Genomic DNA, 23,698 nt, shown 5'->3' on the forward strand with positions numbered 1-23,698 from the left:
TGGGGGTGCAGGGCAGTGTAATAAATTACAGTTTTCTCTCCTTCACTCTGTGTTGAGTCTGTTTTGCCCATGACATTGATTATGGGGTGATCTCTCCCTGTCCTTTTCTTGACTCCTAAGCCTCTCAATATCTTTTCTCCCCTGTCCAACTGAAAAGGGGAGTAATAACCTGACTTTGGTGGGCATCTGGCCTCCAGCCAGGCTTAAACCACCACAACAATCCTGTCAGGTAATTTTAGGTGGTGATAAGTTGTCCCCTCAGCCTCCTCTTCTCCAGGCTGAACACCCCCAGCTCCCTCAGGCTCTCCTCAGAAGGCTTGCTCCTCTCCAGCCCCTTCCCCACCCTGGTTGCCCTTTTCTGGACACGCTCAAGGACATCGATGTCCTTATGGTGAGGAGCCCAGAACTGGCCACAGTACTCAAGGTGCAGCCTCACCAGAGCTGAGCACAGGGGCACAATCCCTGTGTGGTGGTTTAGGCCTGACTGGAGGGCAGAGACCCACCAAAGTTGGTCTATCACTCCGCTTTTCAGTTGGACAGGGGAGAGGCCTACCTCCTGCTGTGCTGGCTGTGATGGCTGCCTGCCCTGGTCAGGGTGTGTGCAGAGCCCAGCCCCTCCTAACGCCCTCCCCAAGGCACCAAACAGAACCGACCCCCCTCCAGCTCCTCCTAATGCCCCCCCCTCCTCGTGTCCCACTCTGCTCTGCCTGCCTGGCCCTGCCTCAGACTCCCCCAGCCCCCTCAGGCTTCACCCCCATGTACCCCCCGGCCCTCCCCACAGTGGTGCAGAAAGGAGCGAACTGCACCCTCTTCTGAGAGGACTGACAAAGAGGTGACACCTCCCGAATACTCATCGCTTCAGCGCCAGGCAGAGCCGGCTCCCCAGGCAGCGGGCTGGGCGGCACGGCCATCCCCACTCGGGGGGAGCGGAAGGGTTTGGCCAAGGGCTGGCAGAAAACGTCCAGGGCTGCTTGTCACCTGAGGGGACAGGACGGGCAGGGAGGGTCCTGCAGCAGCTCCAAGTCACTGTCCCACTGGGTGATGCTGTGGTGGCAGGAGGCTCTGCGGTCCTTGACCAGGGCTGCCAGGAAGCCAGGGGTGCATCAGCCTCTGCCCCAGAAGCTGGGGGGTTTGTGAGCAGAGGTGTCCTGTGGCTGGTGATCCCCCCCAGGCTAGACGGGGCTGGGCATGGAGCTGTCTGGAGGGACAGTGCAAAGCCCCAGAGCTGTGCTGGGCTGTGCCAGGGTCAGGTGCCACATGGGAGCTGCCCAAGGCCGCGCTGCCCCGTGCCGCGGTGCCCGCTGGTGTTCCCGGCAGCCCCTGTGGATGCGGTGGAGGCTGCTCAGGGCCCGGCGCTGCCACTGGCGCTGGCCGGGCTGCGTGTGCTGGCGATGAGCTCACATCCCGCAGACGTTACTTAACTCAGCCGGTGCCACCGTGCCAGGCGCTGGCTGGGGGTGGCCGCGGGCTGTGGGGGTGCAGCCGTCGGCGGGCTCCGGCACGGGCCTGTGTGTGTGCACGAGTGTGCACGTGCACCGAGCACTTGGGTTTGGTGGCTCCGGGGGGGTTGCCCTGTGGCACCAGCCGCGTTGGCGGGCACCGTGCTGGCTGTGCAGGGTTCCCATCGCGCCCCACGGTCAGCGCTGGGCAGAGGAGCCCGTTACCGGGGCCTCACGGTGCCGTGTCCTACAGGGAGCACCGAGGGCAGCGGGTGAATCCTGCCAACACGGGACCCGCGGCCGCGCAGGGGTTGCCGCACGCAGCCCTGGCGTTGTGTGGCCGGTAGTGCCCCCCGCCCCCTCCATGGGCACCGTGCTCACTGTGCTGTGGGGGCTCCGGCTCCTTGTTTCCCATCGATGAACTTGGAGGGATGGACGGCAACGGTCACAAAAAGTCCTGACCCCCCTCTGTGCCACACTCTCCAGCCTCATGGGGCCAGGGCAGCCCGTGCTTTTGGCACATCCCCAGCATGTTTGGGGACAGCTCCCACCTCCAATGCCAGTTCCCATCTCCCATGCCAGCTCCCCCGGTGACTGGGACATGGATTTCTCTACGAGGTCTTGGCCTCAGGCTCCTCAATTACCGCGGTGGCTGAGCTCAGCCCGCTCGCTGCCTGTCTCTCGGGCTGGGCCGTGCCAGGCTGGGGGGTCCGGGGGCAGCTCTGAGCACCGGCTCCATCCCACCGCCTCCAGCCCTGGAAAGCACAAGCACCTCCCGGAGCCGGAGCAGCTTTCCAGCACGGTTCCTGCCAAGTGAGAAGAACTGGTGCAGCTGGTCTCCCCGCTCCCCTCCACCCCACATTATATATAATTGCCTATTTTAATTAATAAATTGGAGGCCACTCAAAGGAAAGCGGCGAGATTCGTTACCAGCACTGCAGGGATTGTCTGCCAGCCCCGAGCCAGTCGTGTCACGGCGGATTTGAATCGCTCTCCCTTTGAATTCGCTCGCAGACAGATCGGGAGATTCACACCCCCCACCTCGTCTCCCTGCGCCTCGCACCCCTGGGCTGCAGGTCTGGCACCCGCCCCGGCACTGATCCGGCAGCTCCCGGTAACCCGGCTGGGCCCCATCCTCGCCACCGCCGCGCCGAGCGGCTGTGAGGTCCGAGGGGTGCTGGCAGCGCACGGCCCCGGATTCCACGGGGCAGCGGCGTGTGGGAGCGGTGCCGGTACCCGGCGGTGTGACCCGTCCCTCTGTAGCATCCCGGGGGGAACCCGGCTGCCTTGGGGCACAGCGAGGTCTCGCAGAGGCTCAGGGGCAAGCTGGGGGTCTCTGGGGGTTGCTTTTGGGCTCCACCAAAAATTTCCCTTTTCTTTCTGGATTCTTTGCTTTCCTTACGCTTCATTTAAACCATTGTTGGTCGGGTTGGGTTTTGGTTTTTTTTTTCAAGGGAAATTTTAATGTGAAAAACATGTTTTGTGTCTCTGCTAACTGCAAGGCTGGGCTTTGTGAGCAATCAAGCTTCTCTGCTGAGGAGGGCTGGGGGGCAGAGGGGGCTGCATGGGGGGGGGTGCGTGCCCAGCTCTTTCCTTCACTGACTGAGAGCCGGGGTCCCCTGGGGCCACCAGGCCGGCGGGGCTGGGATGCCCCAGTCTTGACCATGGTGGCTGTCATCATCGTAGCTGAAACCTCCATCTGCAGACAAGGGCTGGAGCTGGGAGGTCAGACTGTGGGCACAGTGGTCACCAATGGCATCCGTGGACCTGTTCAGGCTCCTTCCATGGCTTCTCCCCAACGTGGAGGAGTCAGGCTGGGAGGGTTGTGATCAGCCCCTGCTCACCACACAGCATCCTGCCGTGCGTGATAGCCCCGCACCCTGATCCCAGCCAGGCTCATGCAGGAGCCCCCGGCCTGAGCTCTGGGGTCTGTCACCCCTGTGCCCTGGTCTGTCAGGTTGAGAGTGGGACGTGGCGGCCAGGGCTGCATCTGGCAGGGGTCAGTGGGTAGAATGAGGCCAGCATCTCCCACCCCATCCCGAGCCGATGTCTCTCTGTGGTGAGGGCTGGGTTATGCCAGCACGGGGCTCCAGGAGCACTCCAGAGAAGACCCTCAGCCAGGAAGGAGGAAGAAGCGTGCGTAGGCTGAGTCGGCATCCTCCATCTGGCCGGTACCCGAGCAGGGCAGCAGCATCCCGGCCATCCCATCCAGACAACCAGCCCCCAGACCCATCAGGGTGTCCGAGGGAGGCTACAAGGACCTGGGATGTGTTCCCCACTCTCACCTCCTCCGGAGCCGGTTCAGCCCCACAGGATTTCATGTAGGATTTACGGCGCTGCCAGCTCTTCCCTCGAGGCTCCGCTTGGCCCTTCCTTCCACCGCGGCAGAGGAAGCGGCGTTTACAGAGGGGAAACCGCAGGGCTGGCCCGGCCGCTGACTCACGGCTTGTTTACACGGCGTGCCCGCCAGAGGTACTCAGAGAAGTGTGTCACGCGTGGCGGAGCCCAGACACGCGAGCACGGCTGCGGGGAGAGGGGGGATGGATGGCAGGGTGCTGCCAGGTAGGCACCGGGCACGGATTCCTGCTGCAGCTTCCTGAGACGCTTGGAGCATCCTCCTCCTCTGCCCCGTGGGATGAAGGATGCTATTTGCAGGATGGGGTGAACCCCTCCCCATCCTGCCCCTCCTGCCCTCCCCACACACACGCTCTCCTGCCCTGCCCTCCTTCATCTGCAGAAGTGGAAGTGTCCCAGGAACATGAAACGATTACTCGGTGAGGAGAATCCAGCTCAGCACTTCTTGGCATTTGTTCACGGCTTTTCATCTTCAAAGCTCCTCGCAAACATTAGCTAACTAATCCCTGCAACCTTCCTGGGAGATAGCGCGGGATCAAGCGCAGGAGCGTTATCTCACCGCAGCAGATGGGGAAACTGAGGCACGGAGCAGTGACGCTGCTGCCCCGGGGCGCGGGGCGAAGCTCCGTGTCAGCGCTGGGGGCGGAGTGTGGCCGGCTGGGCCATGCCCCTGCTCGGCCACTCTCTCTCTCCCCAACAGCAGTGATGCAGCCATGAGCCATCAGCATCTCTCCAGTTCGCCCGGCTGCACCGTGCAGGCGCAGTGAGAAAATCCAGCCCTGGGGTCAGAGCTGCTGCAGCCGCCCTCTGCCTCAGGGGCAGCTCCCTCCAGGCCCTGTGCTGTGTGGGGCTGCTGAGGAGCTGGTGCTGCCCACAGCCCCGCAGGGCTGCGGAGGGTCAGCATCAAGGAGGACCCAGCAAGGGGAAGCCAGGCAAAGGTTGCCCTGAGCCTCAGTGTACCCTTCCAAGAGCATCCCTCAGAGCACGTGGCGAGTCGCTGCTGGTGATGGAGGGTGAAACTGGCTCCTCTCGACCACCACTCACTGGAGATGTCAGGGTGGCAGACTGCAGGCCACCCAGCCCACCCCTATCTCCACGTGTGCTTAACATCCCGAGTGTTGAGCTCCTGCGTCAGGGAATTCCAGAGGGACAAAGTCAGTGGAGCCGGATCCTTCCCCTCCCCACCCCACAGGCACCTGGCACCCATCTGATCAAGCGGCAACTTGTCCTCCACCATGAAACGGGAGGAGGGGGGAGGAAAAACGCATCCCCTGCCTGGTGCAGGGCCGCGGGCTCCGTCTGGCTCTGGGGCTGCCCCACGCCGGGTTGTCTAGACCCACCGCAGGAGTAAAGGCGTAGCAGGACTAGGAGCAGTTTACTCCTCGATAAGCCCGCGGAGGGCTTATCGCCGGCTGGGATCAGCCCTCCGGCGGCTGAACCGCCCCACGTCCGGTCCGAACCCTTCGCCCACCGGTTACCGAGACATCAGGCGGCTGGGTGCCGCCCCTCACCCCCCGAGACCCGTTCCGGGGTGAGCGGCACGGAGCTTCCCCGTCCCGTCCCGTCCCCTCGGCGGCTCCCGGCGCAGGAAGCCGGAGCGGCAAAACCCGGGCGGGGGATGCCACCTGCTGGAGGGCGGCGGGGGGCTGCAGCCCGGCACCCCCAACCCCACCGCCGACACCTCTGAACTCTTCAGCCCCCTCAGCCCTTAAGCCCTGAACCCCGCGGCCCCGGAACCCCACAGCCTCATCCACCCCCATCCCTGTCACCCCAAACCCTGCATCCCCATCCACCCCCAAACCCTGCAGCCCCATCACCCCCAAAACCCTGCAGCCCCAGCCACCCCCAAAACCCTGCAGCCCCAGCCACCCCCAAAACCCTGCAGCCCCAGCCACCCCCTAAACCCTGCAGCCCCAGCCACCCCCCAAACCCTGCAGCCCCATCACCCCCAAACCCTGCAGCCCCATCACCCCCAAACCCTGCAGCCCCATCACCCCCAAAACCCTGCAGCCCCAGCCACCCCCAAAACCCTGCAGCCCCGTCACCCCAAAACCCTGCAGCCCCGTCACCCCAAAACCCCGCAGCCCCGTCACCCCCAAACCCTGCAGCCCCAGCCACCCCCAAACCCTGCAGCCCCATCACCCCCAAACCCCGCCGCCCCGCCACCCCCAAACCCCGCAGCCCCATCACCCCCAAACCCTGCAGCCCCATCACCCCCAAACCCCGCAGCCCCATCCACCCCCAAACCCTGCAGCCCCATCACCCCAGAACCCCACCATGCAGAAACCCCCAAACCCCACACCCCCAGCAGCAACACCACCCCCCACTCAGAACCCACCAAACCCCACTACCACACCACGTAGACACCCCAACCCCCAGCAACCCCACCACACAGAACCACCACCATCACCCCAAGACCCAGCCCCCGGTGCCAGAGACCCCGGTGAGGACCGTGGGCACCCAGTGCACCCCCAAAAGCTGCTACCTCAGGAAAGGGCCAGGCTTGAGCTCACCCTCCGTGGGCTCCCCCCCACGCCCAGGCAGCAGGGCTGTGTGTACCCCCACGGGCACCTGCACCCCCGGCCCGCAGACCAGGCAGGAGCAGCCCTGACAAACGGACCCCCCCATCCCCACCCCAAACCTCCCTCAGCACCTGCCAACACCCGGGAGGCGATGGGCTGAAGAGCAACCGGAGAGCTGCCGGGGGTACCGAGGGGTGCGGGGATGTTTGGCGTGTCCCCGCCCTCTCTCCTTATAAGGACAAAGCTCCGCCCCCCACCCCACCCCGCCGCGCGCCTCTGCCCTGCGCCTCTCTTGTCCTCGCTCGGCCGCCGTTGGCCTCGCGTCGCGGGGCGGGGCGAGGCGGTGGCGGCGGCGGGGGGGGGGGGGAGGTGGGAAGATGGCGGAGGCTCCACCGCAGCCGGGACGCTTCTTCTGCCACTGCTGCTCAGCCGAGATCGCCCCGCGCCTGCCCGTGAGCGGAGGGGATGGGGCCGGGCGCGGGTCGGGACAGGGAGGGGGAAGCGGGGGGTTCGGGGAGGGAGCCGGGAGGAGCCCCGGCGGGTCGGGCACGTGGGGGTGAGGCCTGAGGGGGCCGGGGGGGCCTGAGGCAGGGCCGGGCGGGCAGGGCCGAGGGGGGCCCGGGGGCGCCTTAGGAGGGGCTGGTAGGGGCGTGAGGCAGAGCTGGGTGGGGGGTCGGTTCCGTTTAGGCCCTCGGGGGGGTCGTTAGGAGGGGCTGGAGCCGGTGGAGCCAGCGCGGCGGGAGGGAGGCCTCCGCCCTCCTCGGCCTTGGGGCGGCGGGGCGGGTGGGGGTGCGGGGCTGGGGGGGGCTGCCGCGGTGATTCGTCTGTGCTGTGAGGAAAAGGAGCTCCCGCCGGGCCCTGCCATGTCCTGCCGCACCGCAGAGCGGGTCGGTAGCGCCGTGGGCCCGACCTGCAGCCCTGCTCTGGGCTTCCCACTCCCCTCCCCCCCCTTTCCCTCGTGTCTCCAGGCGGTTGGAATAAGATGAGACCCCTCTGCACAAACACTGTCAATCCTCCCCCTCCCCTGATTTGTGGGGGCGAGCTGATCCCCGTGGACCCGAAGGGGTTTGTGTCTCTCAGTAGGGGTGAAACGAGCAGGAGGAAAAAGCTTGTGGGGTGAGCAAAAAGCTTGTGGGGTGAGGGTCTGTGGTGTGAAGGCATTTCCCCCTGCTAACACACAGGGCACTGTAGGCTACCTATGGCTACACAGCACGTGTGCTTTAATCACTGAGGAGAACCCTCACTTGGAAAGGAGTGATATTTTCCTGCTGTGGGTAGGAAGGGAGAGGTGGCTGTTGGAAAGGAACCAGCTGAAGCGTCCTGGTGGGTCACAGCTAGGTCTTCAGTCGATGCCAAACATCACGAGGCATTGAATTTGGTTTGGAGGATCCTACCAGCCTTTTACTTACCCTGGAACTTTTCACATCATCAGAACAAGGCAGAAGCTTGCTGGGTTTTGACAGCCAGCCCATAGCCTGGGTGCCAGCAGAGGTGTCTCTGTGCCGGGACTGGTCCAGACTTTCACCCTCCGTTTGGTTTTGTGACGCCCTCGGCCTTGCTGCTCAGGAGGGGGTAGGCATTGCTGGTAAACCTCCCAGCCTGTACTTAGGGGTGAGGACAAACCTCTAGATAACGCTCCTGCTAAATACAGAGACTGGCTGGAGAAAGGAGCTGGGGAGTTGAAGGTTGTAACCTAGAAAGACCGGTCGCTTGGTCTTGTTTAAACACCCCATGTTGGTCTGTGCAGGAGGGCACATCTGGCAGTGAAGGCACTGAGCTGTGGCAGGGAGCAGCTTTTGTTCCCTCAGGTCTGGTTAATTGCTGGTTAATGAACTTGTTTAGGTGGGGGGTCCCAAGTTCACAGGGTTTCACTTACTGCTGCAGACCTGGCTACTGTAGCACGTGCTGCGAAAGGAGCGATTCAAATGGCCTGAGAATGAGCAAACTCTGACATTTGTGCTGTTCCAGCTGCAGAGGAATGTGCTGATCCCCATGTTCAGAGCTGTCTGTAGGCACATGCACAGAAAAGCTGCCCTTAAATAGGGGAGTTGGGAGGAGTAAGTTACTTGCTGCTCCTGAGTGCGTAATTTACCCTCCCAGTGGTAAATTAACCAATCTGATTTCCTCCCCCTCTGCTCTGCCCTGGTCAGGCCCCACCTGGACTGTTGTGTCCAGTGCTGGGCTCCCTGGGATAAAAGAGACAGGGATCTGCTGGAGAGAGTCCAGAGGAGGGACAGAGATGATGAAGGGCCTGGAGCATCTCCCCTGTGAGGAAAGGCTGAGTGAGCTGGGGCTGTTCAGCCTGGAGAAAAGAAGACTAAGGGGGGACCTTATTAATGTTTATCAATATCTTCAGTATGGGATGCAGGGGGAATGGGCAGCCCCTTTTCAGTGTCTGTGGGGACAGGACAAGGGTCAGTGGCTGCAGGTTGGAGCACAGGGAGTTTCACACCAACATGGGGAAGAACTTCTCCCCAGTGAGGTTGAGGGAGCCCTGGGACAGGCTGCCCAGGGGGTGTGGAGTCTCCTTCTCTGGAGAGATTCCAGCCCCATCTGGATGCTGCCCTGTGTGACCTGTCCTGGGGAGCTGCTTTGGCAGGGGGTTGGACCCCATGGGCTCTGGAGGTCCCTTCCCACCCCTGTGACTCTGTGATTTCCTCCAACGGACGTGGGAGTTCCCTTGAGGGGATAACCAGCTTTGAGAAGGATCTGGATGGTACAGAAATGCCTTTGAAGTCAGCAGCTGTGGAAACTGCGTGGACGTGGCTCTTTCACAACAGCAGCTCTGGAGAGTCCTGCATGGGGAGAAGGAGCAGCAGCTTCTCCTCCATTGTTTCGAGGTCTCTGCGCTCGCCGCTCCCTTATCTTGTGGGGCAGGTGGGAGCTGCATTGAGTGGATCCCTGGCCTTTGCTGCCTCCTGCTTGGGCCTTATCAAGTGGCTCTACAGCAGCTGGAGGAACCATCCCAGATGTCTTATCAGGGCAAGCCCACGTGGCTGGCATCCTCTCCTCTTTTGGGGGAACCCATTGACGTTGCCCAAGGGCCCGTGCTGATTCAAATGTAGCAGCAACAAGGGGGAAGAATGGTTATTTTTAGACCTCTTAAATTTCTGCCACGCTGAGCTGGGCTCTGCCAGCACAGGGTTAGGAGCAGTTGTGTTCTCCTGCGGTGGTTGTTCCTCCTTGGGCCGTGGTTGGGGTGAGGTACAGGGTCTGTCTCTTCCTCTTCTGACTCAGCAGCACTTCTCGCGCGCCAAAAAGCGGAGCAATTTCCTTTCAGGCCCCTTCTGGGCTTCTGCTCTGCCAGGCCAGTCTGGTTGTTGGGGTGTAAATGCTCCACAGACACCAGGAGTCAGGAGGAAGAGCGACTGTTGCAAGGCCCTGAGGAGTCCTGCCTTGGCACGCTGTGCCTGGGCACTCAGTCTGCAGTGCTGGAGGCTCTGAGGGTGGCAGCAGCTCTGGGCAGCGAGCGTTGAGCGTGGGGGTGTTGTGTTCTGGTATTGTGTGTTGCTGAATGACCCTCTTGTGTCTTCTTGACCTTTGTGGTGTAAGCCCCAGCCTGTGCGAGGAGCAGCTTCCCCGTTCAGCCCTTCTGAGGGCAGTGATGCCCTGGTTAGCCTGCCCTGCAGTTCCCTCCATGGGCAACGCTTTGGCATGCCCCCCCCACACCCCCCCAAAATGCAGCTATCTAAACATGGGTGTTTGAGGGCTGCTCTTCTGGGAAGGCCGGTGGTTTTGCTTTCACTTCACCCAGAACTACATCAGATGTTACCTAATGCTTTGTCTCTACTGGGGATTAATTAGCATTATCCAAGTCTTTCAGGGAGCTGTGTCCCAAACAGGCTCAGGCGCAGCGGTTTGTCTCACCAGCCTGATGAAGGCAAACATCTCTGGTTTGGGGTTGGCTCGGCTCTGTGAAAGGAAACAGCGTGGCCAGCAGGTCCAGGGCAGGGTGTTGCAGTTTTGTGTAGCTGGGTTTTATGGAGGAGAGGGGGGCTGCAGGGGTGGCTCCTGCAAGAAGCAGCCAGAAGCTCTCTGCCAGCCCCAGACTGTAAACATGGGCTGATTCAAGGCCAGAGTCACTGCTGACCAAGGCCCAGCACATCAGCCATGGTCACAGCGCCTCTGGGAATCACAGGGAGAAGAGAAAAAACCCAGAAGCAGACACATTTTGCCCCCAGAGAAGAGAGTGAGAAGATGTGAGGAGCTGTACAGGCACCAAGGGCAGGGAAGGAGGGGGAGGAAGCACCCCAGGTGCTGGAGAAAAAGATGCCCCTTAAGCCCCTGCAGAAACCCATGGTGGAGCGGGTGCCCCCCCACAGCCCATGGACAAGGCCCAGACCCCCCCTGCAGCCTTTGGAGAGGCCCCACGCTGGAGCAGGGGCAGACAGACAGCAGATGCTGTGACCCATGTTGGAGCAAGGCCCTGCCAGCACTTGCAGCCCATGGAGAGAGAGAGAGACCCTGCACTCAGCACTGGGGAGGCTGCACCTCGAGTGCTGGGTCCAGTTCTGGGCTCCTCACCATCAGAAGGACATTGAGGTCCTGGAGCGAGTCCAGAGAAGGGCAACCAGGCTGGGGAAGGGGCTGGAGGGCAGATCCTCTGAGGAGCAGCTGAGGGAGCTGGGGGTGTTGAGCCTGGAGAAGAGGAGGCTGAGGGGAGACCTTCTCCCCACCTCCCCTGCCCTGCCAGGAGGGTGCAGCGAGGTGGGCGATGGTCTCTTCAGCCAGGGGCCAGGAGATGGGACAAGGGGCAATGGGCTCAAGCTGTCCCAGGGCAGGGTCAGTATCAGACATGATGGAAAAGTCCTTCCCCAAAAGGGTTATGGGGCTGTGGAACAGGCTGCCCAGGGAGGGGACTGAGTCCCTGATCCTGGATGGATTTAACAGACGGGTAGATGAGGTGCTCAGGGATGTGGTTTAATTGAGGATGGGTATGTTTGGACTCGATCTCAAAGGTCTTTTCCAACCTAGTGAGCCTGTGATTCTGTAATAATGGGTGTGCATTTGGGGCAGTGGACCTCTTCCACCCTGTCACACCAAAGGTTCTCTGCAGCTTTCACTTTCTCTTCTCATTCAGTGTTTCTTCTCCCTCAGGACTATATTTGCCCACGGTGTGAATCGGGTTTTATTGAAGAACTTCCTGAAGAGCCAAGGTAAAGTGCTGCCCCAGAGGCTGTTGCTGGAATGAACTCCCTCTGCTTTGCTCTTTTTTTCCTAGTTAAAAGGCAACGTTGGATGCTAAATACACCATATTTATTCCTGCTGCCCAACCCTTGGCTCATCTTTCCTCACTCTGGGTCTGTAGCGCTTAATTTGCATGGTTTGCATCTACAGGTAAATCAGCTGCTGGAATGCTGGTAAAGGGTGGGGGAGGAATGGGTTGATCCAAAACAAAGGAAAAAGGTGACTGAGAGGCTTTTCCCATGGCACATGGCAGCTCTGGGCTGGTCTGAGTCATTGGTGCAGAGATAACCCTCTGAGAGAGGAGTCAGTTGAACAGACAGTGTACGTATGCCTCAGTGTAAAATTTAATAACTTTCAGTGTTAACAGTGAAACATTTTGACTAAGACTTTGGACTCTGCACTGGAGCAGCTGGGATCAGCATTCACGTGCTTTGCTGCTGACTCAGTAGTGGGACTGGTCTCTGGCAGCATCTGGATGGGCAAGAGTAGGAGAAATGCCCCCCCCCCAAAAAACGTCAGGGACACGTTTGTCAGACATGTCTGTGCCTGGCTTTGAGAGCAGCAGCGTGCAGCCAGGCAGGTGTGCAGTGTGAGGGCACACTGAGCTGCCCAGGGGGTGCTGCCTGTTGAGGAAGGGTCTCCACATGCTGCTGTTCCTGTGCTGATGAGGTGATGTTTGGTCTGACTGCACCAACCTCGGAGGCTGCCAGTCACCCCTGGCTGATCCTGGCTGTATCAGGGATTCACCAGGACCCCAGGAGCATCGTGTAATCCCGGAGCCTTCGGTTGTGTCTTACCACATGTGTCAAAGCCTGGACCTGGATACTGAGCCCTAAACATTCCCACAGCTCTCCACAAGCAGAAGCCTAACAGCCTTAAGAGTTTTCCTGCTAATCTGTCCCATTTCATCACGTGCCTCTGCGATCGAGGAGTTCCTTTGATTCCAGATTAGACTTAAGCGTGTTTGGGTCATAGTGATCAGGGTTTGTACCTTAAGTCCCCTCTTCCTGGTCCTCTGGAGGATTAGCTGATTTGGTTGAGGTGGATTGTGCAGGGAATCCTTGCTTGGCATGGTGGGTCAATTGCTTCTCTGTAGCTTTGTGAAATCAGGATGGAGGTGGGTGAAGATGTGGGAAAACAAAGGTTATGGGGAGGGAAAAATGAACATTGATACAGATGATTAGAAAATCAGCAGGTGAGGATGGACTAGCTCTGAGTGGAGCCAGCCCTGCCCTGCTGTGGGAGGGAAGGTGAGCAGACCTCTGAGGTCCCTTCCAGCTTTGGCTTGGCATAAATGAACGGTTGACTTTCTGTGAGCTGTTAGCAGCTGTGCTGTCTGCTTTCCCTGCCCAGCTCCCATCCCTTGCTCCCTTCTGCTGGGAAAGTCATTTTGTAGCACCCTTCTGAGGCTTACCAGTGCTCTTCATTCCTCCCAGGAACACTGAGAATGAGACCAGCTCCTCTACATCGACCAGCGATGAGAGCAGGCATCCTTTTGAGGTGAGTGAGTGAGTCCTCTCTGCCTCCTCCAACACTTCCTGCTTTGCCACCGTGGTATTTTTCCACTAGTACTTAAGTGATGAAATTTGGGAAGGGAGGTATGAACATCACCCACATGCTGCTCCTGGAATCCCTGCATGTTTTTAATAGGACTGTCACTTGTAGCTTAGGCTTGTTGTGAGGGGGCTAAGCTGGGATTTAGCGAGCCGCCTGGGTGTGTTGCTATGCAGTAGCCTCAGCTTAAAAGGCAGCTAAAGAGAAACTGGGGAAGCTGCTGGTACTTCCTCCTCTGTGTGTGGTTTTGGTCTGCACCACTTCCTCACTGAGCTGCCTTTGGGGGATGACCTGCTGGAGAAGAGCTCTGTGGAGAAGAACTTGGGGATCCTGGTGGGTGACAGGGTGGCCATGAGCCAGCAGTGTGCCCTGGGGGCTGAGAGAGACAATGGGATCCTGGGGGTCATCAGGAGGAGTGTGGCCAGCAGGTCACAGGAGGGGATCCTCCCCCTCTGCTCTGCCCTGGTCAGGCCCCACCTGGACTGTTGTGTCCAGTTCTGGGTTCCCTGGGATAAAAAAGACAGGGATCTCCTGGAGAGAGTCCAGAGGAGGGACATGGAGATGATGAAGGGCCTGGAGCATCTCCCCTGCGAGGAAAGGCTGAGTGAGCTGGGGCTGTTCAGCCTGGAGAAAAGAAGACTAAGGGGGGACCTTATTAATGTTTATAAATATCTTAAGCATGGGATGCAGGGGGAATGGGCAGCCCCTTTTCAGTGTCTGTGGGGACAGGACAAGGGGCGATGGCTGCAAGTTGGAGCACAGGAAGTTCTGCACCAACATGGGGAAGAACTTTTCCCCAGTGAGGGTAAGGGAGCCCTGGGACAGGCTGCCCAGGGGGTGTGGAGTCTCCTTCTCTGGAGAGATTCCAGACCCATCTGGACGCCGCCCTGTGCAATATGAGCTGGGGAGCTGCTCTGGCAGGGGGGTTGGACCCGATGGGCTCTGGAGGTCCCTTCCCACCCCTGTGATTCTGTGATTCTCTGAGACTGCCCCAACCCTGGGGCACAGAGGACCCGAAGCACTAATCTCTGTTGGAAGGCTGGTCAGACACCAGCCACGAGAGCCCAGAGCTGTTTCTCTCCTTGTTACAACCACTGCCTTCCATTCTCTACCTCCCAGAACGTGGATCAGCACTTACTCACCTTGCCACAGGGCTATGGCCAGTTTGCCTTTGGCATCTTTGACGACAGCTTCGAGTTTCCATTCGGGTCCAACGTACAGCCAGAAGACAACAGGGATTCCGAGAGCCGGCGGGAGCGAGAGCATCAGTCGCGGCATCGATACGGCGCGAGGCAGTCCCGAGCCCGCCTGACCGCGCGCCGTGCTGCGGGCAGGCACGAGGGAGTTCCCACGCTGGAAGGGTGAGAAGGCTGCCTGGTTGTTGTGGAGAAATCCACTGGTATTTTCCCAGGGGCCTTAGCTCAAAACCAGCCTGTAGCTCTGTCTCGCTGCTGAGCACAGCCGCTCTGTGTAGGTGCCTGCGTTGCCCCCTGAGCAACATACTGCTGCGTGGTCAGGCTTCAGCTGGGCCTGCAGCCTCTTCCTGTAGCTCTTGAGCCTACAGAGGCTGTTTCAGCTGCACAGAGCAGCCAGGCTGTGGCATGGCTGGGGGCTCTGATCACTAACCAGCATGGAGAGAGCGTTCCCTGGTCCTTGCCATGTATGGCCACGGCGCTGCCTCGGTGTGAGGGGAAAGGGAAGGAACTAGATGAGGTTCCATGTTCCTTTAGCTGTGTCCCACTTGCCATCTTTGTCAGATGTGACCCCCTCACAAACACAATGTTGCCTTTCCCTTTCTCCATGAAGAATCAGCTCATGAGGTGCAGTCACTACAGGGTATTTTCCCTGTTCCCATGACGTGATGGGATGAGGTGCTGGAACAGGCTGCCCAGAGAGGGGGTGGGTGCCCCATCCCTGGGGGTGTTCAAGGCCAGGTTGGATGGGGCCCTGGGCAACCTTGTGTGGCTCCAGGCCTGGAGGTTGGTGTCCCTGCCTGTGGCAGGGGGGTTGGAGCTCTGTGATCCTTGGGGTCCCTCCCAACCCAGACCAGGCTGGGATTCTATGATTTAGCCACTCCTTCCATGTCACGTTTCTGGGCTGGAAGTTAGCAACCACCAATTCTTTCATAACCTCAGTTTTCTTGTCTTTCAGAATTATCCAGCAGTTGGTCAATGGAATTATTGCACCTACAACAATACCAAACCTAGGCCTCGGTCCTTGGTGAGTTGGAAGATGTTCTGCTCTTTCTGATGCTGTTGTCCCTACTCCCAACTGAGTTTCATTGTTGTCCTTACTCTTCAAGGGGAGTCTTGCATTCAAATCCCATGGACTACGCGTGGGGAGCCAACGGCTTGGATGCAATTATCACACAGGTAGAACTGGGGTTACCATGGCCTCTCCTGTCCTTTTGAGCAGGGCTCTGAGATTGCCAGCAGCTTTGGGGGGGCACAGGACACACACACACAGCACGGGAGGTGTGGAGGTGGGAGGCAAGGTCCAGAGTGCAGGCGACGCGGGGCTCGGGTGCCCTGGTGAATAAGTGAACAGATCCTGAGCGCTGCTGAGCTCACGTCTTTCTGCCTCCTGTGCCCTCCTGTTCTTCCAGTTACTAAACCAGTTTGAAAACACCGGCCCACCACCAGCAGACAAAGAAAAGATCCAGGCCCTCCCCACCGTACAGATCGCGCAGGAACACGTAGGTACGTCTGTCTCCTCCAGGGATCCTTCACAGCTCTCCCAAAGCTCAGTTTAACGTTTCCTTGGGACTTAGTTTGGTCTGGTGGGACCTTCAAGCCCTAAAACGTATCAGAGAGAGGGAGGAAGGGGAAATATCGCTCCGTTATACCCACACACACAGAACAGAGCGGTGCAGGCTGGGTGGATCGGCCCTGGGGAGGCGAATTGTTCCCATGAGTTCAGTGTGGCTGGAGGTGAGAAAGCAGAAGGGAAGGGAAGAGCCAAGCACACCCCAGGGGGTGACAGTGGTGGGAACTGCAGAGCAACGAGCTTTCCTCTCTGTAGGATGAAGCAGCAGTTGTGGGGAAGGGTAAAGGCGATGGGATCCCTAGTCAGGCTCTTGGAGTGTCATTAACCTTTATTGCTTCCTCATCACGACACCAGATTCCAGGCTGGAGTGTCCTGTGTGCAAAGAAGACTATACAGTGGGTGAAAACGTCCGGCAGTTACCTTGCAATCACCTCTTCCATAACAACTGTATAGTCCCTTGGCTGGAGCAGGTTGGTGCTGGCTGGGGGGCGGTGGGTTTGCAGCGCTTGGGTGGTGCCGTCCCCTCTGTGCTGAGGGGCCTGAGCAGGAGCAGTGTTCCAGCAGAGGAAGGAGCATCACCTGGTCCTTCCCCTGGTGCTCCTCCTGTGTGGTGTTTCTAATGCTGTTCCTCTTGTTCCTTGTTTTGTTTCTCTCTGCTCTCCAAAGCACGACTCGTGTCCTGTGTGCCGGAAAAGCTTAAGTGGACAAAACACTGCCACAAACCCCCCAGGACTCACAGGGATGAACTTCTCGTCGTCATCCTCCTCCTCCTCTTCCTCCAGCTCCCCAAGTAGTGAAAATCTATCAAACAATTCCTGAGTCTTAATCCCTCTGTCCCTGGGGCCCTGTCCGCTGCCCTTCCTCCCTCCCCAGCCACCAGAAGCAACGCAAGGGGCATCCAGAGCGGAGCGAGGGGAGGGTAGCAAGGGGGAAGCAGCACCCCCAGGATTCCCTTTTGAGTCCTGAAGACACGGTGGCTCCGGGTGCTTCAGAGAGGAGAAGCCTCGAGTTCTGTGAGGGGGAAGGGAGGGAAGAGCTTCTGTCTGATCAATAAAATCATCCATTTGCCCTGTGGACTCTTCACCGTTTCAGTGAAAGGCAGCAGCGCCCCACAGACGGGGAACCCCCAGGTGCTGAGTTAGCGGTTGCCATTCTGAGTTGCAAAGGTTGGTTGTATGGCTTTTGAATTGGGAGATTCCCTCCTTTCTCCTCCTCCTCCTCCTCCCCTTGGATACTATCTCTTCTGCTTTGGAGACTGAAGTCTGTAAAACGGAAGCGTAAGGATACTGCCTCCCGCCCCCCACGCCTGCGGCTGGGGAGGGCCAAGAGCTGCCACTGCAAACGGACTCTGGCAACAGACCCCCCGTTCCCCTGCCCCAGCTCGAGCCCCCTTGATATTTTTCTCTGTAACCTGCCCTTCTGATACTCCACACTGGGAGGGTTTTTATCATTTTAAATTATTACTGCTCTCGAAACGGCTCTTTCGGCTCCAGGAGACGTCTCTGCATGATCTGAGGCAAACTTCCAGGGCGAGCTGGCTGGAGGCTGCTGTGCTGAGCCATCCCGTGTCCCGGCGGGGCTTTGTCTGAGCTCTCCCTGCTGCCGAGCGAAGCCGCGAGCCCCAGGCACCAGGGGCCATCGTGACTGGCACCCGGAGGAGCGTGGCCAGCCTGTGGATCCTGGAGTGGTTGGCTGCAGGATTGCAACTGAAAGCATCCTCCCCTGGTCTCTGGTATTTTTTACACCTTCTCCCTGTCGCAGTCCTGCCCTCTGGCAGCCTGAGCAGACTTTTTCCCTCTGTGTCGACACCAGGACTGGGTGTGCATCAGAGCAAGGACCAGCCAAAAGTCATTGTGATCGAACAATACACAGGAAAAACCAACATTTTGGAGGGAAAAAAATGTATTTCAGAGTTATTTCAAATACAACTGATTAAAAAAGGAGAGAGAGACAAATACCCAGGTGTGTTTGTGACTCAGTTTCTGTGACAGCGCTGGAGCATGAGAAGAATGTGGCCGGAGTGGGCAGTGACTTACCTGCTGCCTCTGTGCTCTCCTGGGATGGGAGAGGTGAGAGCCTGGGATGCCTGGGGTTGTTTGGTGCTCTGGCTGTGGTCATCAGCTTCAGCCTGGTCACACATGTGGTGTGGGGCAGGTGCTGCTGGTGCCCCTTTGGCACCAGCACCCAGGGTGGGTGGTGGGTCTCCCTGAGCTGCTCCCTGGGTGGATGGAGGATTCAGTGGTCTGGGGGCTCCCTGCATCTTCACTGGGTTGTGGGGCCCTGGGAGTGGCCGGGGAGGTGCTGGTGCCCCTGTGCCAGGGTCCCGGTGCCCCTGTGCCAGGGTACTGGCACCAGCAGAGCTTCGGTGCTGCTTTCAAAGCAGCCTGCCCCAAGGACCTGGCCCTTCTCCCCTGAGCTTTGGGCAAAGGGAGGTGTCACTAGGCGGGGGAAGGCAGGAAGCACCTTTGGTGTTTCTTGGGACATTTGGGAAGGAAGGAAAAGACTTCCTGGGAGAAAAGGTTCCCCCAGTGCAGCTGCCACACAGCCATTGCCAAGCCGGCCGGGGCCGTGGAGCTGGTGCTGAGCAAGTCTCTGGGAATGTTTTTCCTCCTTGGCTTTGCCAGGGCGGCCCAGCGGTGCCTTTCATCTCGGGGGTGGATGCCTGTGGGACGAGGGTTTATCTCAGGACTGGTGTATCAGGGTTAATAGCTCTTCCTCTGCCAGAGGTTGAGCTTCTGCCACTGACATCCTGGGCTTGGGAGGTGGGTGGCAGCAGGGAAGTCCCTGCTGGTGCAGAGCGAGGGCTTTACTGTTAGTCACTGCAGCGCAGCCTTGGAGACCTGGAAGTGAGGGCTTCCTGGCTCCCTGGAGCCTGGGAGTGATGGCTCAGGGTGGGTTTGGGAGGGGTGTGTGGTGCTGCTGCCTGCCTGGCAGGGGCTCCAGGCCAGGACCGGTGCCTGCTGCGGTCACCACACGGTTAACCTGGTGGCTGTTCCTTCTCCTGGACTCATTGGGAGCTGGTTGGGTAAGAAATGGAACGAGTTTGGTGGTTTTCACCAGGGCCATCGCTCACGTCTGGCGTGACATGGTGACCAGGCTGTGATGCCGCAGAGGCTGGTGCAGGAACGTGCCCTGGCTGGGAGGCTGAGGCACTGCAGCTATTCCTGGCCGTGTTCCCCTCCAGACAAGGGGCTCATCCTCACCACCATGCACCTTCCCAGCCCCATCTCTGCTGGGGATGATGGAGGAGAGCTGGGCTGGGGTTGCTGTAGCACTGGTGCCACGTCTGGGCTCTCCCCCTCCCCATCCACTGCTTCCCCCTGCTCCTTCCTTTGTGCTGCTGAGCCACAAGCTGTGTTTTCCTGTGGGTGAGGTTTCGGGTTGGGTGCGTCTCCGCAGGCACGCTCGGAAGAGGGTGTGGGGCCGGGAGGAGCTGGACACAGCAGGGGATGACCGGGCTTCCCAAGGGTGGCAGGGACTACACGTGGCTACAGCCATGACACCGAGGAGACCAAGCCCACCCAGCCCACGCCAAGCCCACCATCGAAGCTCCAAGACTCACTCCCCCTTCCACACCACGACCACAGCTTTAATTGCCACGGGTGCTTGGACACAAGACAAACACAACCCACCAGTACATCCCAGCCCCGCAGAGACACCGTCAACAGAGTGACAGCTGCCTGGTCCGGACTGCACAGGTAGGGACATGTCGTTGGCAGCCCTGGCACACCATGGCCAGCTCTCCCTCAGCCAGACAGGGGGGATAGCCACATCCCTGTATGGCTGCAACTGGAGCATCCGCCTTCCCCATCCATCCTCCACTGAGCATGTTAAAATAAACCAATAAATAGCAAAAAAAAAAATATAGAGAGATGTACATAAATAGAATAACCCTCTGTTCCATCGTTTCCTACAGGGAGGCTCCGCGGGGCTCAGCCGATGAGCATGGGGAGGAAGTGGGTGGAGAGCTGCTGCCGGCGCGTCTTGGCCCCTCGCTGCGGCCTGCCCTTGCTACTGAGGGAGAGGAACATGGGGCGGCCGCGGTGCCGCCAGCGCAGTGACGCGTAGGTGTTGTAGCCGTTCTCCTCGATGCGCTCCATGAACTTGCAGTTGGGGCTGAATTCCTTCTGGCAGGAGAGGGAAGGGGGTGAGGGGTGGCTGGGCTTGGCCGGGGTCCGTCGTCACCCGGCTCTGGTGGGGTCGGACCCTGTGAGTGGGGCAGGGCAGGAGCCCAGCTCTCCCCGGTCCCAGGAGGGTCTCTGTGGGTGCAGCCCCTCCTGGGGAGCAGGTCAGGGTGTGGGAAACCAGGAGCCTGCTCCTGGGCACCAGTCCCAGCAGCTCTGGGCCCCTGCCCTGTTCCAGCTCTGCCCTGCGCCTCTGACCCCAGGCTGGTCCCTCCTGGGGAGGCAGCATCCGACCTACCGACCCGTAGAGCCTCCCCCGCTTGTTCATGGCCAAGTAGAAGCCGGTGTGCACCGCCCGGATGGCCACGACGCCGACACGCACCGACCGGATCTCGAGGATGCCTGCGGGACAGGGAAGCGCGGCCGTGAGACGGGGAAGGACGGGCGACCTCCCCAAGGGGCCCTGCCCCAACGCTGGGTCTGTGGCTCCAAAGTGTCCCCCCCCAGAAGGATGGGCTCACTGACCCTCCACCCACGCTGGAGCTGTGGGAGGGGTGGGATGGAAGGAGCCAGGCTGCACGGAGCCGAGCCAAGCAGGTCTATCCCCCCCTCACCGGCAGCTCTGCCCACATGTCTGTCCCCAATGTGGCTGTGGTGCCCTGGGGACCCGACCCATCCCTGGCAGCTGGCACGGCCCTTGCGGGGCAAAGTGTACCCAGAGGCAGCAGCGATGGTGCGCAGCCGTTACACCAGACTGAGGCACTGGGTAGAGGGCTGCAGCCAGGATGGTGCTGCCAGCACGCACTGGTGATGATGGCTAAGCTGGCACAACCATGGGACCACAGGTGGGAAGGATATGGCAGCACTGCAGAATGTGGGGATTGAGCCTGGGAGGTGGCTGCAGCCCAGCTGGGAAGTCACAGCTCGGTGTGCGTGTGCCCAGCGCCGCAGCTGCTAATGGGAAAGGCATGTGGTTGGACCAGCGGCTCTGCGGGGGAAACACCCAGAGCATCGCCAGGGCCTCTGGGCTCTGGTGCTCCCCAAAGAGCCACTGTCACCTGCCCGGCCCATGGTGCTGCAGGAGAGGAAGCAGGAGCCTCCAGACAGGGATGCAGGCAGGGATGCGGGCAGGGATGCAGGCAGGGATGCGGGCAGGGATGCAGGCAGGGTGTGAGCCGCAGCAGGAGCTGCCCATCGGCGCTGCTGCCCAGGGCTGGATGGAGCAGGAGGATGCACGGAGGCTTTGGCTGGTGATGTGAGCAGCGCAGGGGCTCGCAGCTCCTTTCGCAAGGTCTCAGCCCTGGCACTGCTCACGTCACCTGGGCAGCAGCAGCTCCCTCAGGGAGCTTGTGCCCTGGTAGGAGCAGATGAGTGGCTCAGAGGGCTGCAGGGCGTTTGGCTGCTTTGGTGAGATGGGGAAGGGGATCGTCAGCCCAGCTTTGGTGCTGCCGCCAGCATCCCACCCCAGCTGCCCCTCTCCGGGGATCCGCAGGGCCCAGCCCAATGAAGCTGCTGATGAGCAGCACCCATGGGGAAGGGCTGAGCAAATGCCTGTGAATCCATCCCACTTGATCACCATCTGGAGCTGCTGCTATTTATAACAAAGGACTTCACTTTGCTAAAAATAACCCCCCAGTGCTGCTCCCAGCGCCCTGGCTGGCTCCGCCGCGCTTCGCTCACAGGTGCCTGGCCAGCGCCCGGCTCTGTGCAGGGGGACAGGTCCCTGAGACGGGGGGGCAGCAGCCCAAAGGCAGCTCCCAGCACTCCCAGTCTCACACCCGCCACCCCTTGTGGGGTCCCAGTGAGGTTGGGGCAGATGTCAAAGTGGGGGACCCCCCAGGACAGCCCCACCACCCTACAGTCACCACTGGCAGGGCTGGTCTGGCAGCTGCCACTGAGGAGCTGAGCCCCAGCCCAGCCCAGGCACAGGTTTATCTGCTGCTCCGATAACCAGCGCGAGCGCCGTGCGACAGCCTGGAGCCGCTCCACCTGCCAGGCCCCATTGCCACACGGCCAAGGGAACGTGTTGGGGCACTTTGTGCTGGCAGCGAGCCCGGTCGGGACTCCTGATGGTCTCCAACACCTGGAGAGGCTGGGTGACATCGTGCTGCTGCCACCCGGCACAGGTTGGAGGATGCTGCTCCCACCTGCAGCACCCCTCCTGCCCCAAGTCCCGTTGCCCTGCATCCTGGGGATGCTCAGGTGTTCCCTCTTCCCAGCATCCCCACCCTGCTCAACCACTGCCCAGCCAGCACGGTGTCCCCATCCCTGCACAGGGGGGCCGGGACCCAGCACCCAAAAAGGGCTGGTACCACCGGTGCTGACACAGAGCTTGCGGTCCTGGCTCTCATTGTGGTGCTACCACGGTGCCATGTCCCCTGGGACCCCTCGGTGCCATCACCAGGGTAGCCCAGCTGGGAGCAGGTGGCCACAGAGCCAAGGGAGGATCCTGGTGCTTGGGTGCAGCCTCTCTGCTGGCACGGGGACCCCAGTGCCGGCCTCCGCAGCCGCCTCTTCCCGTTGCCGCACGCGGCTGCTCCTGAGGGCTGCAGGGTGGAGCAGCCCCAGCCCCAGCCCCAGGGGAAGGCCTAATCCTGCCTGTGTGCTCCCAAGCTCTGTGTCGGAGCACAGCCCGGGCAGCGCCAACGACACCCCGCAGCCTTCATCCCGCAGCCTTCATCCCACACCCTTCACCCATCCTTGTGAGGCCCCCAGGCCCCTCAGCAGGACCAGCCCTAGGGAGGGTGCAGTGAGTGACCCCACGCAGGCTGCACCCCTCCATGTGCAGGGGCTGACAGCTCCACGCCCTGGTCCCTGCACCACGGATGTCCCTGGGGTCCACCCACACCTTCAGCCCAGCAGAGCCCTGACGTGCTGGGGAGGCAGCAGATGCTCTGGGGGCTGCTCCGCTGTCCTGCTCCTGGATGCTGGGTTCTGAGAGCAGCATCGCCCCAAACCTTCCTCTGTCCTTCCTCCTCCTCCTCCTCCTCAGCCTTTTTCTCCCCAAAGCGGTTACAGGAACGAGCAGCCCCCTCTCCCCCAGTCCTCTTGGGATGAAGATAACCCAAGACGTGGGGCTGGGGGGGGCAGGGGACGAGGGACCCCCCAAAGGCCACGCCGGGTGCTGGGCAGAGCTGCCCAGGTGACACCACGACCCTGGCAAGGGCACGCTGCTGTCTGCACCCCCCCCTCCCGTCCCGAGGCTCCCGGGCTGCAGCGAGCAGCCAAAGCCCAGGAAAGCGGCTCCCGGGGGTGAGAGAGGGACCGCAGAGACCGGGGGGACAGCAGGGTCCCGCCGCCGTCCCGTCCCGGGGCGCTTCTGTTCACCCTCCGCCTCCCCCGCTCTCTCTCCGCCCCGTGTCCAGCCCCTGCAGCGCTGGGGGGTTCGCGGGGAGCGGGGGGGGAGCAGCCCCAGGCCTCGGCTTTTCCCAGCCCCGGTTCCTGTCCCGGTCGCGGCCCCGGCCCCACTCACTGCCCGGCCGCTCCTTCCAGCGCGTCCCCTCCACGCCGCCGCCGCCGTCGATGCGCAGGAAGAAGCGGGTGGCGGAAAAGAGCCGCCGCCAGCGCACGTCGCCTTCCAGGTGGCCGTAGCTGCGGGGGGGTCGCCGGCCGCCCCAGGCAGCGCTGCCCGCCCCCGGTCCCGGCCCCGCCAACACGGCGAGAGCCCCGGCGAGGCAGGCGGCAAGGGCGGCGGGGCCCCCGCGCCTCATGGCGGGGCGCGGCGGGGCGGCGGGCGACGGGCCATGACCGC

General features: G+C 60.9%; 2 protein-coding genes across 2 annotated transcripts; one reads left to right on the plus strand and one right to left on the minus strand.

The window, feature by feature from the left end:
• The first annotated feature begins 6,682 nt into the window (after window positions 1–6,682).
• On the plus strand, window positions 6,683–17,767 carry RNF126 (ring finger protein 126). Its single transcript, XM_084276376.1, has 9 exons — window positions 6,683–6,768; window positions 11,414–11,472; window positions 12,940–13,003; window positions 14,177–14,418; window positions 15,209–15,277; window positions 15,360–15,429; window positions 15,663–15,756; window positions 16,178–16,293; window positions 16,490–17,767. Exons 1-9 carry the CDS (start codon window positions 6,694–6,696, stop codon window positions 16,640–16,642), a joined length of 942 nt encoding a protein of 313 aa, XP_084132502.1. The 5' UTR covers window positions 6,683–6,693; the 3' UTR covers window positions 16,643–17,767.
• Window positions 17,768–19,720: 1,953 nt separating this feature from the next.
• FGF22 (fibroblast growth factor 22) lies at window positions 19,721–23,657 on the minus strand (the record flags this gene model as incomplete). The annotated part of the gene is made up of 3 exons (XM_084276134.1): window positions 19,721–19,950; window positions 20,246–20,349; window positions 23,420–23,657. The coding sequence occupies 3 exons, from the start codon at window positions 23,655–23,657 to the stop codon at window positions 19,756–19,758; spliced, it is 537 nt and encodes a 178-aa protein (XP_084132260.1). The 3' UTR covers window positions 19,721–19,755.
• Between the last annotated feature and the right edge of the window lie 41 nt (window positions 23,658–23,698).

The sequence above is a fragment of the Gallinula chloropus genome, assembly GCF_964237585.1.
Source record: "Gallinula chloropus genome assembly, chromosome: 28".
Classification (NCBI taxonomy): Eukaryota; Metazoa; Chordata; class Aves; order Gruiformes; family Rallidae; genus Gallinula; species Gallinula chloropus.

Excerpts from the sequence above, each read along its gene's own strand:
- RNF126 (XM_084276376.1), top strand. The coding sequence starts at position 6,694 with ATGGCGGAGGCTCCACCGCAGCCGGGACGCTTCTTCTGCCACTGCTGC. Across the intron at positions 15,278-15,359 it reads AACCTAGGCCTCGGTCCTTG|GGGAGTCTTGCATTCAAATC; the intron begins GTGAGTTGGAAG and ends TTACTCTTCAAG. Across the intron at positions 15,757-16,177 it reads GATCGCGCAGGAACACGTAG|ATTCCAGGCTGGAGTGTCCT; the intron begins GTACGTCTGTCT and ends TCACGACACCAG.